Genomic DNA, 15,199 nt, shown 5'->3' on the forward strand with positions numbered 1-15,199 from the left:
TCTTAGAATTTCAGATCTACCGGAGGGATGAAGACTCATCAATGATGAGATTTTAGTGGAAAGAAATATGACAAACTCATAGAATGAAACCTTTGTCAGATTTTTATCTCATATTTCTATTTAAAAACTCAACACTGGCTGTTCTCACAGATGAGGCACTGATATTTATGAGTAAAATAGGGGACAGTACTGTACATGATTGGGGTATGGTAAAATTTCCGCAGGGTGCTTGTGTAGGTGATGTAGAATCCACCGGGAGGGATGGGGACCTTTACACCAACCTTACCTTTTCTCCAGAGTTGTCTTTAGCTGTCGGAACTTGCCAGGTGATGTTCGCAGAGTCTTGCTGCTCCTCTGTGGTAGCCTGGATGTCATTTGGACAGCTGATCCGTGGAGCCTCCACATCTGACCCAGAAAAACAAAAACAAAGACAAAAAAACACAACTCAATTAATCACCCTTGACATTTACCTCTAAGTTATTCTAAAAAGGTGGTAAAAATCTGGTTACATAAATACTTTATAATTTTAACATGCTGATGACCAGTTGATTAGGATCACAGAACTACTTTGCAGAATTTATCCTGTGTGGCTTAGGAGCCTTTCCTGAACCGGCCCTGCTGTGAGGTATACATTCTCATTCCATTGCTGGGAACTCATGCTCCATGTGGGATTGGTGTTAGCCTGGGGAGTTCTGGCATCTACCCTGCACTTGGGCTTTTGCCTGGGTTCTTTCCTTTGCTTGTCTTAATGCCTTCTTCCCCCATACCTCAAGAGCAGCTGCAGGCCTTTTCATCCTATGCTCAAAAGCTGCCCCTGGCTCTCTCAAGCCACTTGGCATGCTTCCTCCCAGACTCTTCATAGCCTCTGTTCTTCTGCACCAGAAAACACAGCATGTCTGTGGAACGGAAGTTTCTCCCCCATTTATTTGAAGAAAAAGAATATTTCCCACCCTGTTGCTTTATTTAGTGCCTTGCAGACAGTAGGAACTTGGTCAATATTTTGTTTTCTTTTTTACCAAAACAGGAATAAATGGAAGAAAATGAAAGCTGACTGAAGGCATGCTTGAAAAATGGGTCTATCAGTCAGAATTAATTAGCAGTCCTAGAATGTGCTATTAAACAAACAGTAAATCAAAGCTAATGAGACTTTTTATAGTGGAAAAGTTTACACACTACAAATGCTGAGTTGAGCCTGCTCACATTATACAGGTCCACACGGTGATGTCAGGTTCTTGTTATGGGTTAAAATACATCTTTTATTCCTAAATGATATATGAAGTCTGCTAAATTTCCCAGGTGGTTATACCTAAAATGCCTATATTGTGTCTCATCTTATTACTTCTCTAGAATTTTATTCAATTTATATTTTCTCCTACGAAGACACCCAGCTGCATAATATAATCTAAAAAGAAAGTATTGCAGTTTTCATTCATAGTTAACTAATGATTTGGCTGGATTTGAAATTTTATGTATTTATTTTCTCCCCATCTCCTAAGGCATGGTTACTTTTCTTTCTGTAATGTGAATCAGATTAGTGTTTTTTGATACAGTTTCTCCTTCTCTGGAAATTTAAATTTTCCTCATTAATTCTGTAACTTAGAAGTTTTCCTCAGAGAAGACAAAGTTTGTTAGTCCAGCACCCAAGGGTGGATCTTTAGCTATCAGGAGGCTAAAGATCCAGATCTTTTAGGGAAACTTTTTCTGAAGTAGGAAGTAAGGGAAGAAAGTTCTTCACCTCCTCTCCCCTCAGCTTCTGGTTCCTTGATCTTTCAGTCTTTTTGGTTTGATCAGCTGAGATATTCATTACTTGTTTCTCAGTATTCTCAGTTTTATACTTCCAATTAGTGACATTTCAACAATATCCAGTGCAGTTCTTATTTTTCTATTTTTCCCTCATCTTCTGGAACACACACACATACACATGCACACACACACTTTATTTCTGAGGACTATACACTATTTTTACGTCTTAGAATTTTTCCTTGTTTTTAGCAGTGTTTTTCACCATGGGATAAATGATAATGTAATAAGGTGCAGGCATCAGAGTACATGTGGCTCTTCCTCCTTTAAGCCAGTTCAGTCTCATCTGTATTATATGTGTGAGACATTCTTCAAAGATGTCTGTTTCCCCACGGGACCTCTCAGCTGATCTCAGCACTGGTGTCGTCCTCATTTTCCCATTTCTTCTGTCATTCTCTCCCAACTGGATTTTTATAAATTCCCTTTTTTGAACCAGAACCCTTCCTAGTACATACCTGGTTTTCATCTCCCATTTTACCATGGGCTCACAGCATAACCCACAGAGGGGTATCCCTACCGAACACTCATGTGCCTTATCGAGGAATTTGCTTCTTCTCCCACGCAGACACCTACCTTTGCACACAGCTGTCTGAACTTTGGCACTCCATTTCCCAGATGTGGCACATCTCACTTCTCTGACTCCAGATAGAATGTATCCCTGGCGGCAGCTTAGCTGACAGGTCATCCCAGGCTTGGCTGGCTGCTTGCCACAACTGGGTGGAGATATGATGACACCCTTGGGCTTTTGGAAGGTGGCACAGTGGCGCTCTGTTTCAGAGAAACGACGGCGTGTTATTTGGATCCCCCAAATTAGAAATGACACAGATTCCCTTGATCTCATTCCCAAATATAACGGTGCTACCTTAGATTGACAACTCACCCCTCAATGGCTGTGTATGGAACTATCTCTTTGGTTATCTCTTGTTTAATTTGTTTGTGTTTTGTTTTCTTTATGAGACAGGGCCTCATGGAGCCTGGGCTGGCTTCAAATTTGCCACGCAGCCAAGAATGACTTTGAACGTCTCATCTTCCTATTTCCGCCTACTAGGCAGTAGAATTGATGGCATGAACCGCAACACCCGGTTTCATGTGGGATCAAATGAACTGAGCTGTATTCCCAGACCTTCATTTATTGCTGTTGTTATTGATATTCTAGCATTGTATCAAAACCTTGGAAGCCTCTAGCACTTTGCTGATTGTGACTTTTATCATCGGCTTCAGGAAACTTCATTTGCTGTTGATGACATGAATGCATTTGAAGGATGAACTGCATTCCATCTTTCATGGATTCAGTGATGTATTCATCAATTGATTTTTTTTATCAGCTTTTGGGGTCTATCTTTAGGTGAGTATAGTTGAGAAAATAATAATGGATGATGATGTATTCTTCTCTTTTCCCAGTTTCTATAAAACTGTCTTGTTTTTCCACGATAGCTGCAGGTTTATGGTGGGCATTATTTTTTGTGTCCACCATATTTTATGTATTTTACCTGCGTGTTTGTATATGTACCATGTGCTTGCAGAGGTCAGAAGAGGACATCAGATCCCCTATTATATACTAAGTAAAACTTTTTCCTATTTACTGTAATGAAGCAGTGAGTTACATTTATGAATTTCCTCATTTTAAACCCTTATTGAATATCTAGGATAAAATATGCTTCTATGGGTAGAATATTCTTTTGGATATAGGGTGCTTTTATATTTGTTATTAGTTATATCTAAAGTTAGCTTATAGTTTCAGGGTTTCTGTTGTTGGTTGTTGTTAGCAGTTACCAAAACAATAATAGATTAATGTGAATTAGTTTTCTAACCAAATTACATAGTATGGGAATTACTGCCCTTTCAAGGTTAGGAAATGCTAGTAGGATGGCTCAGATAAAGGCACTTGCCACCAAGCCTGATGGCATGAGTTCAGTTTTTGTAACCCACAGGAGGAAGAAGAGAACCACCCCATAAAACCTGTTCTCTGACCTCCACATGTGTGTGCTGTGAATGAGCCCAAGCATGTGCGTGTGCGCGTGCGCACTCACACACAGTCTAGATGAGTTTAGTTTTTTTCTAATTTGAAAAAGTCTCCCTTCAGTCATTTATGGAGAGATGATTTATACCGTGATAGTATTTTTGCCAACTTTTATGAGTGACTTTTGTCTGCATTTCTGTTTTCTTTTTAAAAATCACTTAAGAATGTGCATCCCCTAGAAACCACAGGCAGTGTGAACAGTTTTGTATGCAGTTTTCTTTACTTTGGAGTTAAAAATTCAGCTTTTGATTTTTTTTCTTAAAAATAACTTTAAAATTTGCTAGTTCACTGTTTCGTCCTTTCAATAAGGTGAGAACAAATCATACTTAACAAATACAATGATTAGAAAGCATTTGTTTTTCTAAATATCCATTCATTCATTTAAATTATTCTCTCTCCCTCCCTCTCCCTCCCCGTGTGTGTGTGTGTGTGTGTGTGTGTGTGTGTGTGCGCATGCGTGCATGCGTGTGATCATGCATGCATTCACGAACGCCTTGGCAGCTGAAGCTACACACTGCAGTGAGCTAGAAAACTGAATTCAAGGTTGGAGTATTCTTAACAACGAGAGCGTATTCGCGCTCTGTGGAGTGTGGTGGAGTTGGGGGATTATGACTGGGCACATTGTTGTGCTGAGCTGTGCCTGGAAGAGTGCCTAATGGGGGGGGGCACTTGAAGTTTTGCAGCTGTCATCTGCAAAGAAAGGACAAAAAAGGCTAGAAGGCTTAGAGCGACTTAACAATGCATTTGAAAATGCATCTACAGTACCATGTGTATGCTTATGTACACACTTATCCATATGTATCAAGAGCATATGTTCAGTTACAGGTATCTTCAGAATCCTAGACAAATGAACTGCTCAGATCTCACACCTTTGGCCACTTACCCACACACCGGGGCTCTGCAGCATCCCACTGGGCATTTCCTTGACACGTAAGCTTAGCACTTCCTTCTAATCTGTAGCCTTCATTACAGGTAACCAAACATATGGTGTTGTAGGACATTTCCACAGTGGAGCAGCTGATGTGGCCGTGTTTGGGCTGACGGAGATGTGGGCATGTTCTCGCTGTAGAAAATGTCAACAATTACATTTTACTGAATACAGACAGAAGAGGAAATTGTTACTTTAATAATGGCTTTGTCTTATAAACAAGGCAATTTCCTCTTAAGTGTCAAGAGATTAATATTGCACCCTCATTTTTAAAATTGTGGGTCCTTACTAACCTCCATTTTATTTGCATAACTATGATATGCAGTCTGTAGCCCATGGTGGGGAATTTAAAATGTGTGAGTAGTATAGCTCTGAAGAGATGACAGGCATAGGCTAGGGGTGGCTTTCAAAAAGAAGTACCTGCAGCCTTCAATTGGGCCTCTGCTATAATTTTTTCAGGCTATGTTCCAAAAGAAAGTGTTTTTCTTTTCCCAGGATAGAAACTTCAAGCTCTTCATCAGCTTAGTTCTTAGACTTGGTGCTATATCCTGGGCTTTTCAATAGTTCCAGCTTTTGCAAAACTGCCCAATTTCTGTAATCTTAAATTCTAGTAACTTACTGTCTGATAGTCACTATACTCAATTCAGAGTTTTCTCTTCTTTCTCCTCCTATCCTCATCACAAAACCTCATTCTTAGTGCTAATCTTGAGTAATGTCATAATATAGCTTGTGTCCACCCTCTGTAGCAGAGCCTGTGAATTGCTCACCCAGTAACCATTCTTCGCAGCATAATATAGCATCATAATGTGCCAGTCATATTTCCCCACTTCACTGCACTTAATAAGAGCCAATGTTAAGAGCTGAATTTGAGTGAGACTTTCCAATTGTTGGGGTGCTATTCTGTCTTCCCTTTCTCCTATTTTTTTCTTCACAAATAAAGGCATGCGAGAGACTACGCCAGCATACTGCTATGTATTTACCAGCATTATAGGAAAAGTACAATGCATTACGATGATGGTGTAGGTACAGTAAAGGAACTGTAGTCTCTGATGACCATGGGATTCTTCCACCAGCTTTGGGTTATCTATGCTGTCTTCATTTTAGATGAGAGCAAAACCTTGAACCAAAAGGTATTGGTATTCGGAACTTTGATAGGACACCAAATCAAATTCTTTCAATGCAGCACCCATTCATCCTTTATCAATTCTCTATGGAAAGACGCTGAATAAAAGAGGCCTCACAAAAGAGCTAAGTGCAGTTTGATTGCAGATAGTACCATGCAGCAATGGAGGCCAGAAGACTGAGTGGCAATCCATAAAGGGTCCTCAACATGATGTTTGGAAATCAAGAATATGGTGAGGACTCCAAGTGTACTTCTATGCACAAGCTAGTTTTTTTTTTTTTTTTTTTTTTTTTTTTTCTGGCAAGGATGTGTATTTGTTTATTTTGAAAAATGTGAAAGAATAGGATAGAAAGCTCATTCAAAATATTCAAGTTCACATTCTACTTAAGTTACTGGAAGAATTTATTCTGTGGGAACTCATCCAAATTACATCAGTTGGCAGAGCATAAATATTAAATGAATTAAATATAAATTTCAGATTTATTACTCCCTAGAGAAAATTCAAGAATTAAACGAGATATTTGTTATCACTGGGACAATTTGGCCTGAGGTCAACTATTAATAAATACATATGAAAATATTCTGCCTGTTATCAAATGTGTCCATCATGCATAGTGTCATTCTTACTGCTGGCTTGGCTTAAAGTGAGATAAATTCCTATGATTGAAATGTATAAGATGGAAACTCATATAACGCAACTGCTTTTAGTTCAGTTAAAAACCCAAAAAACTCAAAAACGAACCACAGCTTTCCAAACCTAGGTGACATGGATTTGTAACATCTTCTAGGGATGTCTAATTTGCATTCATGTGCCAGATATATGCTGCACTGCTTCTCCGTTGTTGGTTTTTAATACACCTTTATTGCTCCCAAGGGAAAAACAAAGCAAACAGTAATTTCAGTCCATTTAACAACATTTTACAGTCTCTATTCAAGAGTGTGTATTTATCCCATTTTCCTTTTTTAAAAATTTTATTAACATTAAATTTTTTTTAAAAAAAATTGATTACAGTTTACTCACTTTGTATCCCAGCTGTAGCCCCACCTATATTCCCTCCCAATCCCGCCCTCCCACCCTCTCTCATCTCCTCCCATGCCCCTTCCCTAGTCCACTGATAGGGGAGGACTTCCCCCCTTCCATCTGCCTATCAGGTCTCATCAGGACTGTCTTTCATAGTCTTCCTCTGTGGCCTGGTCAGGCTGTTCCCCCTCGGGGGAGATGAACAAAGAGCCAGCCACTGAGTTCATTCAGAGACAGCTCCTGCTCACCTTATTAGGGAGCCAATTTGGAGACTGAGCTGCCACAGGCTACCTCTGTGCAGGGGGGCTAGGTTGTCTCCATGAATGGTCCTTGGTTGGAGTAGCGGTCTCAGAAAAGACCCCTAGGCCCAGATATTTTGGTTCTGTTGTACTCCTTGTGAAGCTCCAGACCCTTCCAGGTCTTTGTATCTCCCACTTCCTTAAGATTACTTGCACTCTGCCCAAAGTTTGGCTATGAGTCTCAGTGTCCACTTTAATAACCTGCGGGGTAGAGTCTTTCAGAGGCTCTCTGTGGTAGGCTCCTGTCTTGTTCCTTATTTTCACCTTCTTTTGATGTCTATCCCATTTGCCTTTCTGAATGGGGATTGAGCATCTTACCCAGGATCCTCCTTCTTGCTTAGCTTCTTTAAGTGTACAGATTTTAGCATGATTATCTTATATTATATGTCTAATATCCACTAATAAGTGAGTATATATTATGTGTGTCTTTCTGCTGCTGGGGTACCTCACTCAGGATGATTATTTCTAGTTCCCACCGTCTACCTGCAAATTTCATGATTTCCTTGTTTTTAATTGTTGAGTCGTATTCCATTGGGTAAATGTACCACAATTTCTGTATCCATTTCTCCATTGAGGGACATCTGGGTTGTTTCCAGATTCTGGCTATTACTAATAAAGCTGCTATGAACACGATTGAGCAAATGTCCTTGCTGTATACTTGAGCATCTTTTGGATATATGCCTAGGAGTGGTATAGCCAGATCTTGAGGTAGCACTATTCCTAATTGTCTGAGAAAGTGCCAGATTGATTTCCAAAGTGGTTGTACAAGTTTACATTCCCACCAGCAGTGGAAGAGAGTTCCCCTTTCTCCACATCCTCTCCAGCATGTATTGTCACTTGAGTTCTTGATCTTAGCCATTCTGATGGGTGTAAGGTGAAATCTCAGGGCTGTTTTGATTTGCATTTTCCTGATGACTAAGGATAATTTATCTCATTTTCATAGGTACACATTTAATTACTAGATTCAACTTACAATTTTTTTGTTTCTCAGTTTACATTTGTTTTAAAGAAATTCATATACGGTTGATTTAGAGACTAGCAACTTACTCTGATATGACCATGCCACATTGTATAATGTATCGAATCTTCTACTCTGTAATACACAATTATTATGAGCAGATTATACACCAGTTAATAATTTAGAAAAATGTCAAAATTGGAAAATATATGCAGGAACCTGGTCTTGTGTTATAAGAGAACTGTCTATAATACAGACAATGACAGATGTACTGTGGGTCTCGTCTTAAAGATGAATATTATTTTTTCCAGATATATATTTCTTGTCAATTTCCAAATTGTGCTTTTGTTTACTACTAGAAATAGTGAAAATCTGATGTTAAATGCAGGCATTTTGAGGTTGAAACCTTTTCCTCAGGAAAAAAACCTAGTATTCCAGTGTTTAATTTACTGCACTGCTAGGTTTTAGCTAGTTGTTCTTGAAGCATGACCGAAGACTCCCTTAGTGGTTTTGAATGAAACACATGATTCAGAGAAAATTAAAAATGATTGTGAGTGCTTTATGAAGGGGAAATAAGTGCTCCACTAAGAGGAACCAAAATGAGGCTTGTCCATCATTAAACATTACATAAAGTTGACAGTGTAGCATAAAAGATTTTTGCTTTCCTGGCTCAATCTTAGATTTTTATAAAACTATGACATAATGAAAATTATTCTTTGTTCCTTATGTTATACCTGTAAAATACTACTTCTCCATCCGCCAACCCCCCAGAACAGAAGCCAGCCTTGCCCAGTGGAAATATCTCAGACTCCCAAACGCACCATTATTTATGAGCCACTAATAAAGCCACAGTCATGCCCATGGAACTGCTTACTGCTGCTGATTTCAAGGTGCATTCCAATTTTACAGACACGAAAACAGAAAAATAGATTTTAGATTTGATGAAGCACAGTATATGTTTTGTTGTCCTGGATCTCCAGTAAATCTGTAAGTTATTGATAACATGGCAGAGGACCTGGGTCTTCATTCAGGAAAGGTCTACTTAAAGGTGAGCTAGGTAGTGGCTTTGGCAGTGAAGATGCAGGGATTTTAGGACAATCTATAGTCTTGCCAAATCTTCCATATTGTGATCAATATGTCTCTATTAGAATAGCAATTGAAGTTACATAAAAGAGAACAAACAAACTTTTTCTTTTAATGGGTGGTTCATTCAGGCCTCTGCATATATCTTTACTGTTGTACATAGTATGTTTATCAATATGCATCTTTGTCAAATTGCAATTTTCTTTTGCCGGAATTATAACTTGTGATAGAGAGGAGAAAAAATACATTCTATATTAACTCTATATTAACAATGCTGTATTAACAGTCTAGCAGTTAATCAGCAGTGCAGATGGCTGTGGTAGGCTGTATTGTAACAGGTTGGTCAAGCTAGAAATATGTTGGTCAGAATCCCTATTATAATTCCAAGTCAGGTTTAGTCCGAAAAGAAGCCTGCACTTGCTTTGGAAGGCAAAAGTATAGCAGTGGTCCTTATAGTCACATTCAGCAATGGATAAATGCAAGGAGGCCCAGTGCCTTCCAACTTTTCCCTACTTGCCTCCATGTCCTTACTGATAATCCTGGTGACCAATGGAGCCCCATGTTCACTTCTGGCTGCAGAATCACAGGGGCATGGCTACACAGAAGACAAGATACTTTTAGACTCCTCAGAATGCGTCTGATTGCCCGGTGGCTTCCACTTCTAAAGCTTGACAGGCCTGGGATCTCAGATTGAGTCATGAGGGACTCCCTGATGTAGACTTCTCTTCTGTCCTTTCTTTTTTTTTTTTTTTCAATGAACTTTATTCAGGAACCTTGAACAATCATCTGACCCTGGGGAAAGCCAGCCCACAGCTTAAATAGCCTCTGGGTAGCCAACCCAGGCGTGCCACGTGGGCAATGCAGATAGGTCCACATACATGGGAGCAAGCCAGATCCTCAGCCTTAGCCAAATGTGGAATTGTTCGTGACAGAGAGCACTCACCTTTGGGAAGGTGGAAGGCAGAAACCAGCTCCATCTTTAAGGCACAGCATTCCGCAGCTCTCTACAGTTCCCCCTTTTTGTTTTAGACGCATCAGACAAGAGTAGAGGTCTGATCTCTGATATTAGAAATAAATTGGGACTTTGTACTGATGTTCATTTAGGTGTCATCCACCCAAAGAGCATCAGACCCGTTTGATACCTTTTTCTCAGAGGCGGGACCTGGGGCATCAACCCGCATGCAACCAGACATGCTCTTCTCTGGGTCCAAAGCGGCTGACCCTGAGTACAGTGCTTAGCCTCGCATCCTGAGCGTAACATTTTAGATTTTTATGGTATCCAACCATGCTTGGGGAGAATGTCTTGCTTCAATGGCTGTAAAGGCCTGAATGATCAAGGCTGCATCACACTGTTGTGAGACTCTAATCTTGCATATATACCACAGGCAAACCAAGGAGACCAACACCAGAAGGCCTGCTAACGCTCCCATGCCCGCCCATTCCTTCAGATGATTCATGGCTGCAGCAATCCATGATGATAATCCTGTGGCTAGTCCTGCGAAGAAGAAAACAGGAAACAACCTAGGAACCTACCACAGAGGGCCTCTGAAAGCCTCTGCCCTTCAGACTATCAAAGCAGATGCTGAGCCTGATGGGCAACTGTTGGGCAGAGTGAATGGAATTTTAGGTAAGAACTGGGAAATAGTAAGAGCTGGAGAGGACAGGGTCTCCACAAGGAGAGCAACAGAACAAGAAAATTTGAACACAGGGAACTTCCCAGAGACTCATACTCCAGCCAAGGACTATTCATGGAGATAACCCAGAACCCCTGCACAAATGTAGCCCAGGGCAGTTCAGAGTCCAATTGGGTTACATAGTAATGTGAAGAGGGACTGCCTCTGACATAATCTGATTGGCCTGCTCTTTGATCACCTCCCTCTGGGGGGGGGGGAGCAGCCTTACCAGGCCATAGTAGAGGACAATAAAGCCACTTTTGATGTGAACTGACAGACTAAGATCAGAAAGGAGAAGAGGAGAACCTCCCCTATTAGTGGACTTGGGGAGTGACATGCAAGCAGAGGGAGGAGGGAGGGTGGGATTGGAAGGGGAGGAGGGAGGGGCTTATGGGGGGATGCAGAATGAATAAAGGGTAATTGATGAAAAATTAAAAAAAAAAAGGGAAAAAATAATTTAAGAACCTTAAATGACTTTCAAAAGTGGAGGAAAACATGGAGTTAGTCAATTGGCATGGAGCACGTCTCGCCCCTGGGGGCAATGGTCTCCTGAACCTACTCAGACCTCGGACACTACCACTGCTAGTTCTAGAACTGATGCAGGATGTTCCAACGAGGGGGTTAAGGCTTCTCATAATATTTCCTATAAGCCCTCACCTGTTTGTCTATATCCCCCATTTTTATTCATTATTAGCCAGATAGAGCCAAGTAATTGTGGTAATGATACTTGCTTTTTTGCCCAATGCTGGAATGCTAGTAAATTTAGGTATGCCCTGGTTACTCGCATGCCTCACTGCGTGCCTGTGCCCATTGATGCCCCTCACGCTATGACTCTCTTCAGACAGAAAAGGGATCTTGGAACTACAGCCACCATTGTTACTACCATCTCATTGGTGGCTGTTGGAGCTACCACCGGGGCATTAGCCATGAGTCATACTGGGCAGACTGCTCAGACCCTGAACAATCATCTAGCCAATGTAGCTCATGACTTAGTTGTACATAAAGGAATTAATGCTCAACTAAAAGGAAGCTTGATGGTGTTCAATCAGAGGATTGACCTCGTGCAGGAGCAAATTGATACCCTATGGCAAATCGCTCAACTTGGCTGTCAATGAAAATATGCTGGACTTTGAGTCACTAGCATATAACATGAGAATTTTTCCTGTGCTGCAAATCTGTCTAAACAATTGTCGAGCTATATTTTAGGTAATTGGACTGGAGAATTCGATACTACGATGGAGCAGCTGAGAGTGGCCATTGTCACAGTAAATTCTTCTGTCCTTTCTAATTTCAGTTTCTTTCCAAAATTATGTGGGGTTTGACCTACCTAGCTTCCCCGAGTGACCCTGACACAGCATAAAGGCTAGAATGAGAAGACCTTAATGAACACTCCAGGGCCAAGCCTCTCAGACTGAAGGGGTAGGTAAGAGATGAGGGTTTATGCAGATGAAGAACAAAGGCCTGAGACAAGGCTTGCAAGGGAACAGCTTTCAGAGAAGGTACTATACAAGCTTTTATGGCTTTTAATGTAGGACAGAATGTTTGGGCTTAGATGATGGAAGGCAGGGAGGCAGGGTCAGGACCTGTCCACTCCACTTTTCTCCCTTGAGGAGTCATAGGTAGAAAGTTAAAATGTCAGTCTTCTTCACACAGAAGAAGACTGGTAACTTCCAATAACTGGTGACTTCAAGGAAAATGTTTCAGATGTGGTCTGAACAATTATTTCAGTAAGGATGTGTGGGTTTTACTTCTTGACAGAAAATGACCTTCCTTTACTATCACACATCTCTGCTGGCTTGTGAGACTGGAAATCAATTTCTAAGTCTTTTCTCTCAGAATCCTAAAAATATAGTCTCTAGACATTTCAAACACTCAGTAAACAGCCTCAGGCTAGCTAGAGCCTCTCAGAGGTAATGTTATTTGTAACTAGGAAGCCAATGCTATTTTGTGTTTTTCTGGAGCATTCAGACATGTCCCTAAGATTATTTCCAGACATCAGTCTGTTTTTAATATTGTTTTTCTGGCATTCACTAACTGATTTTAAACCAGATCTAAAGGCTTTGGTTGTGCATATTTATTTTCAGGATTTCACCTTGGGGTAATATTCTTTGATCTTTTGTTACTGTTATTCCTCAATTCCACTCAGTCTCTGAATTCCTAATAAGAGAGGAACATTTCTAGTAGCTAGCCTTCCGTCGCATCTTTTTTTTTTTCAAAATTCTTTTATCTTTGAAATTATTCTCTACTTACAAGGGAATTTCTCAGGTTATATTTCTCAGTTTATTAATTTGGCTTTTAACTATAGTTTCATTGAGTAAATAGTTTTGATATCCCCCCTTCTCACAATAAGGAATCTTATTACTTTTAGATTTTCCTTCAATTCTTTGGAATCCTACTCTTACTTTTTTCCATTTTTATTAATAAATTAATTCAATTTACATCTCAATCAAACGCCTCCCCCTCCTTCCCTTCCAATTCCACCTTTTCTCCCACATGCCCTCTCCCTTATTCCTCAGAATAGGGAAGCCCCCTCAACCCAGACACCCCAGCTCATCTATTCCCATGAGTATTGAGTTCTTTCTCCCCTGTGCTCTTGTAAGGAAGTCTCATCAGGGGAAAGTGATCAAAAACAAGGTAACATAGTCCATGTCAGAGATATTCCCCACTCCACTAACTAGTGGGTTCACATGAGGCCTAAGATGCCCGTCGGCTACTTATACGTAGAGGACTTAGGTTCAGACAATGTGTTGCCCTTGGTTGGTGCTTCAGACTCCACAGGCCCCTCTGGGCCCTGGTTGATTGGCGCTGATGTTTTTCTCATGGAGCTTTTGTCACCTCTAGGTCGGTTTATCACCCCTCCCCCTTTTTGAGTGACTTCCTATGCTTTACCCAATGTTTGGCTGTGAGTCTCAGTATCTGTTTCATGCCCATTGCTGGATGGAGCCTCTAAGAGGACAGCTCTGGTAAGCTTCCATCTGCAAGCATATCAGAGTGTCATTAATAGTGATGACTTTCTTTCTTGGCTTTCTTTCATAGGGTAGGTCTTAGGGTTGGGCCTGGCATTGGTTGGACATTCCCTCAATCTCTAGTCTTCCTGTTCTATCTTTGTCCCTACAGGTCTTGTAGGTAGAGTAAGTTTTAGATTGAGGTTTTTGTGGGTGGGTTGGTGATGTCCTCTGTCCACTGGGAGTCTTGTCTACATAAAGGGTATCTTCTTTAGACTTCATGACTTTACTACTAGGAGTCTTAGCTAGAGTTCCCCTCATATCCTCCCAGAGGCCTATTCTGAGTTCGGTCTGCAGCTTGTTGCAGAGATGCCCCCCCCCACCATTTCCCTTTTTTCTGCAGGCCTTCTGCCCTCCCACCCCTAATCTTCCCGGCTCTGATCCCCACCCTTATTTCTTCTGAGCTCCCTCTTCTACCTTGTTCCCACTCTTCAACCACTACCTATGTCTATTCTATTTTCCCTTCAGAGTGAGATTTATGCATCCTCCCTTGAGTCCTCCTTTTTACTTATCTTCTTGGGCTCTGTCCATTGTAGAATGTCTATACTGTATTATATGACTAAAATCCACTTATAAATGAGTACATACCATGTACGTCTTTCTGGGTCTATATTATTTCACTCAGTATTATCTTTTTTAGTTCCACCCATTTGCCTACAAATTTCACGATTTCCTTGATTTCCTTGTTTTCAATGACTGAGTAGTCCATTGTGCCACAGTTTTTTTTTTATCCATTCTTCGGTTGAGGGACATCTAGGTTGTTTCCAGTTTCTAGCTATTACAAATAAAGCTGCTATGAACATGGTTGAGCAAATGTCCCTGTTGTGTGATGGATGGAGCACCTTTCAGGTGTATGCCCAGGAGTGGTATAGCTGGGTCTTGAGGTATGGATATTTCCAGTTTTCTGAGAAAGCACCGTATTAATTTTTAAAGTGGTCGTACAACTTTTCACTCCCACCATCAGTAGAAGAGTGTTCCTCTTTCTCCACATCCTTGCCAGCATGTGTTGACATTTGAGTTTTTGATCTTTGCCATTTAAAATTTAAGAGGGAATTTCAGAGTTGTTTTGATTTTCATTTCCCTAATGACTAAGGACATTGAACATTTCTTTAAGTGTTTCTCCACCATTCGAGATTCCCCTGTTGAGAATTCTCTGTGTAGCTCTTTTTAAATTGGGTTATTTTTTAATTGGGATATTTTGTTTGTTGTTTAGTTCTTTATATATTCTGGATATTAGCCCTCTGTCAGATGTAGAGCTGGTGAAGATTTTTTTCCTGATTTTTAGACTG

At 40.6% G+C, this 15,199-nt stretch overlaps 1 protein-coding gene across 1 annotated transcript in view; it reads right to left on the reverse strand.

The window, feature by feature from the left end:
- Window positions 1–15,199, reverse strand: part of Svep1 (sushi, von Willebrand factor type A, EGF and pentraxin domain containing 1) — a 191,394-nt gene that overhangs the window by 103,735 nt on the left and 72,460 nt on the right. Inside the window, exons 6-8 of the mRNA XM_060379952.1 lie at window positions 4,704–4,883; window positions 2,374–2,568; window positions 287–405 (exon numbers count right to left, since the gene is read on the reverse strand). Of these exons, the coding sequence (XP_060235935.1) occupies window positions 287–405; window positions 2,374–2,568; window positions 4,704–4,883 (494 nt within the window). The remainder of the gene's footprint in view (window positions 1–286; window positions 406–2,373; window positions 2,569–4,703; window positions 4,884–15,199) is intronic.

This window comes from Meriones unguiculatus, chromosome 3 (genome assembly GCF_030254825.1).
Source record: "Meriones unguiculatus strain TT.TT164.6M chromosome 3, Bangor_MerUng_6.1, whole genome shotgun sequence".
NCBI classification, from domain to species: domain Eukaryota; kingdom Metazoa; phylum Chordata; class Mammalia; order Rodentia; family Muridae; genus Meriones; species Meriones unguiculatus.